This window comes from Microtus ochrogaster, chromosome X, assembly GCF_000317375.1.
Source record: "Microtus ochrogaster isolate Prairie Vole_2 chromosome X, MicOch1.0, whole genome shotgun sequence".
In the NCBI taxonomy this organism is placed as follows: Eukaryota; Metazoa; Chordata; class Mammalia; order Rodentia; family Cricetidae; genus Microtus; species Microtus ochrogaster.
The window spans coordinates 30,657,991-30,661,662 of NC_022026.1; the positions used below are offsets into that span (position 1 = coordinate 30,657,991).

Sequence of the window (3,672 nt, forward strand, 5' to 3'; positions counted from 1 at the left end):
TCCTTTCCCTTCCTACCCTCCCTGCCCCTCTAAGCAGGTACAGGGCCTGCTGATACTGTCGTGGTGTTCGAGCTCCCACCATGGCTGAAGGGGCTTGGCAAGTGCGTCAGAACTCTGATAGCAACTGCGAGGACGCGGTAAACAACCATGTCCAGCTGCAGCTCCATGCCTCATATGTATATTTGTCTATGGCCTTGTTCTTTGATCGTGATGACGTGGCCCTGGGAAACTTCAAGCGTTTCTTCCTGAGCAAGTCACACAGCCACAAGGCCAGTGCCCAGATGTTCATGTTCCTGCAGAATAAGCGTGGTGGCCTTGTTTTCTTCCCGAGCATCTCGACACCAGAGCGTGACAGTTGGCAGGGGGGCCTCCAGGCCATGGAGTTTGCCTTCCACATGGAGATGACCATCAACCAGAGCCTGCTGAACCTCCACAAGCTGGCCACGGAGAAACGTGTTGCTGACCTCTGCTACTTCCTGGAGCATCACTGTCTGGATGAGCAGGCCCGTGTTCTCCACAAGATGAGTGGCTACCTGGCCAACCTGCGCCAGATGGGAACCCCAGAGAACGGCTTCGCTGACTATCCCATTGACGAGCTCAGCCTGTCCTAAAGCCTCAGGTGGACTGAACTGGGAGGTTCCCACTGCCATGGGATCTTTCTCTGGCCGTTAGACCTGATTTTGAAGAAAGTTCACCAGTTTTCTTTCTGTGTTTACAATAAATTCTTTAATGTTTCAAAGCAAAATGAAGTTTCAAGATCACTCTTTTTGCATAACTTATCTTTCAAGAACAGGGGTTGATTCATTGTTCCTTCCCCTTGAAGCTTGGACCTTTAAGGGTTGTAAAGACAATCTCTATGGCTCTTTTAAACACCGTATTCTATTTCTGTTATCTTTCATGGATGTATGAGTTTATAGTGCTCTCATCTGTGATGTGTCTCGGGCTTTGGGCCCAGTTTCAGTGTTTTGAAAAAGTGTTACCATCTGATCACCCTGGAACAGAACTGAAAGAAATAGTTTGAAACAGAAATTATAAAAATAGACTCTAAAGCTGTGTGTTTCATCTTAATGATAAGGTACTTAAGGTACTTGTCTTATTATAAATCAGTTCTGTCCAAAGTATTTGAGAAAAAAAATGAAGGTGGGAAGGAATTTCAAAGTTTTATAAAGACTTTAAGCTTAACATAATATGTAAATGTCTTAATTTCTTGGTATGGGAAAAAAACTTTGTTGACTGTGTCAGGTAAGAATACAGAGATAGTAACAGTGAAGATTAACTTGGATACTCCACTTCCACATTAGAGAGGAGAGAAGTCAGTTATTCATAGTGTCTTCACTACAATTCTATATCTATGTTTTTCAAATATATTTCTAAACTTTAAATATACCTACACTACCCCAAGCCCCACATTAGTAACCATTATTGACTGACATCACAATACCCTAGGGTGAGGTCATGTTTATGAGAGTGAATATAAAGGAATCAAAATAACCTTACTGGGCTAAACTGGCTGATCAAAATATTAGCGGGCTAGAGAAAGTTCAAGATGGGAGTATAATGCAGACTTAACGGAATTTTGGTATACACTTCATAGTCTCATTGAAGGCCTAGAAGCAGGGTATTGTTGATACAGCCACTCCAGGTTGCACAATTGGGGCACCATGTAGCTTCTCATTCCAAAACGTTGGAAGCCAGAAAAGAGAAATCAGTGAAGCAACCCTAGCCTGAGGCTGAAGGCCTGGAAACCTGTAATTAAGGATTCAAAGGCACAAGAATCTCTAATTATGAACCACAACCAAGGCCGGGACAACTAAATGCACCACCTCAGAAGTCTCCAGTAAATATATTTGCTTATTGTCTCCTCTGGGTTTTTGTTTCACAGAGTCTGAGCCTAATTTTTGTCTCTTTCCATCTTTAGTGTGGGCCTTTCCTTCCCAGTTTATTCATCTCCATAAAAGTTTGCCTTGGGAACAATTTAGTGTGTTTTGCAGGCATTTCTCACACTGACAACCAAGATTAACCATAGTCGGGACACTTGTCTGAGTATTCAAGAAACTAGCATGGGTCAAAATGCAGTGGAAGCCATAGGAGTGCAGAGAAGTATGCATTTAGCGTAGACTTTGGGCAAGTCAACACAATTTACTCAAGAATGGATAGTGGGAATATTATTGGTTCTACAGGCTGACCTTGATTCCATTGTGTAATAAGAACTGAGTTTAGGGTGATGGTGATAGGATGTAAGTTGGGTATTTGGTTTAGACATTGAAGTTAAAATATAGTACAGGAGGCCTGAAACACTGAACAAGGTTTTCTCAGGTTACAGGAGTCCAGGTAGATTGTCATGTTTGGAAACACACATTGTTCTGGCACTGGTGTGAAAATCAAGGACAACTTCACCAAAAGGAGCACATTGGGAGTGTATGAGTGAAGGTTATAAGAGAATGACTGCTATGGCAAAAAGTGGGCCTCCAAATGGCAATGCTGCTAACAGTGTTCTAACATGGGATCCTGGGTCCAGCCCAGACCATGGGAGACCTTATCCTTGCTGAGGAGTAGAAGGGGGTGAGGTGAGGAGAGAAGTGGGGGTATGGAGGAAGAGGAGGATGTGGAAACTGGGATTGGTATGTAAAATGATAACTATGTGTGGGGAATGGCAACTTTGCCTCTGGGCACTAGTAGACTCCTCCTTATGCATCCAGGAGTTTTCTATTTTCAACTTTGATGGCTCTGTCTATGTCCTCTCACCACAATGGATTAAAGTCTCCTATCAACATAAGACTTTCTCTATTTTGTCACATTCTAAGCTTTAACTTTTCTACATAGCCTTCCTATAACATCCCAATATCTCACTTGACTCCTATCCACCCCTCAACACTGTTATATACTCCTAAATGAGGCTACTATCTTCCTTCACTCTTGCTTAGAATCACTTGAAACCCTTACCTAAAAAATCTACACCTTTCCATTCCCTCTTTGTCATTTCCTGACTATACTTGGTTCATAGATAGACACTTATTTTTCAGCTCTATTGGCTTCTGCCAAGTGGGCTGTCACATAGTCTCACCTGCCAGGTTGTAGAGTCTCTCATTTTACCACCACGTGCTACTTCTCAGAAGATGGTGCTCATAGTCCTCACTGGAAACCTCACCTTAGCACAAGACAAAACCATCAACTTGTACACAGATTCTAAATATGTATCCCACATCCTTCACCACCATGCCACCATTTGGCGGGGTAGTAGCTTTCTTATCACCAAGGGTACATCTACTGCCAATATGTCTCTATACACTAAGGCTGCTAGAAGTCTCTTATCTTCCCAAGAAAGTGAAAATTATTTCCAGTTGCGGTCACAAGGCCCATAGCAATCATATTACTTTGGGAAAAGCCTTTGCTAATAAGACTGCTAAGGAAGTCTGCCAACAGTCTTACTTTCCTTCCTTGATTCTCCTCTTGACTCATCCCTATCCTGAGATCCAGTGGCAAACTATGGGAGTCATTGTGGGCCCCCAAAGCTGTCTTCTTCTTCAGAACTGGTATTGTCTCCCTGGTACTTAGGCAAAACCCTTCCTGATGGCTATGGGTCTCCACTCCTTCCTGGTGCCCCCAAGTTCTCTACTTCCTAGCATTTTGTCCTTCTCCAGAACTCAAACCTCCCAACAATGGGCCTTGCAA

The 3,672-nt window shown here is 43.2% G+C and overlaps 1 protein-coding gene across 1 annotated transcript; it reads left to right on the top strand.

Annotated features, from left to right (window-relative positions):
* Window positions 1-80: 80 nt before the first annotated feature.
* Window positions 81-611, top strand: LOC101987431 (ferritin heavy polypeptide-like 17). Its single transcript, XM_005358658.2, has one exon. It carries the CDS (start codon window positions 81-83, stop codon window positions 609-611), a length of 531 nt encoding a protein of 176 aa, XP_005358715.1.
* Window positions 612-3,672: the final 3,061 nt, after the last annotated feature.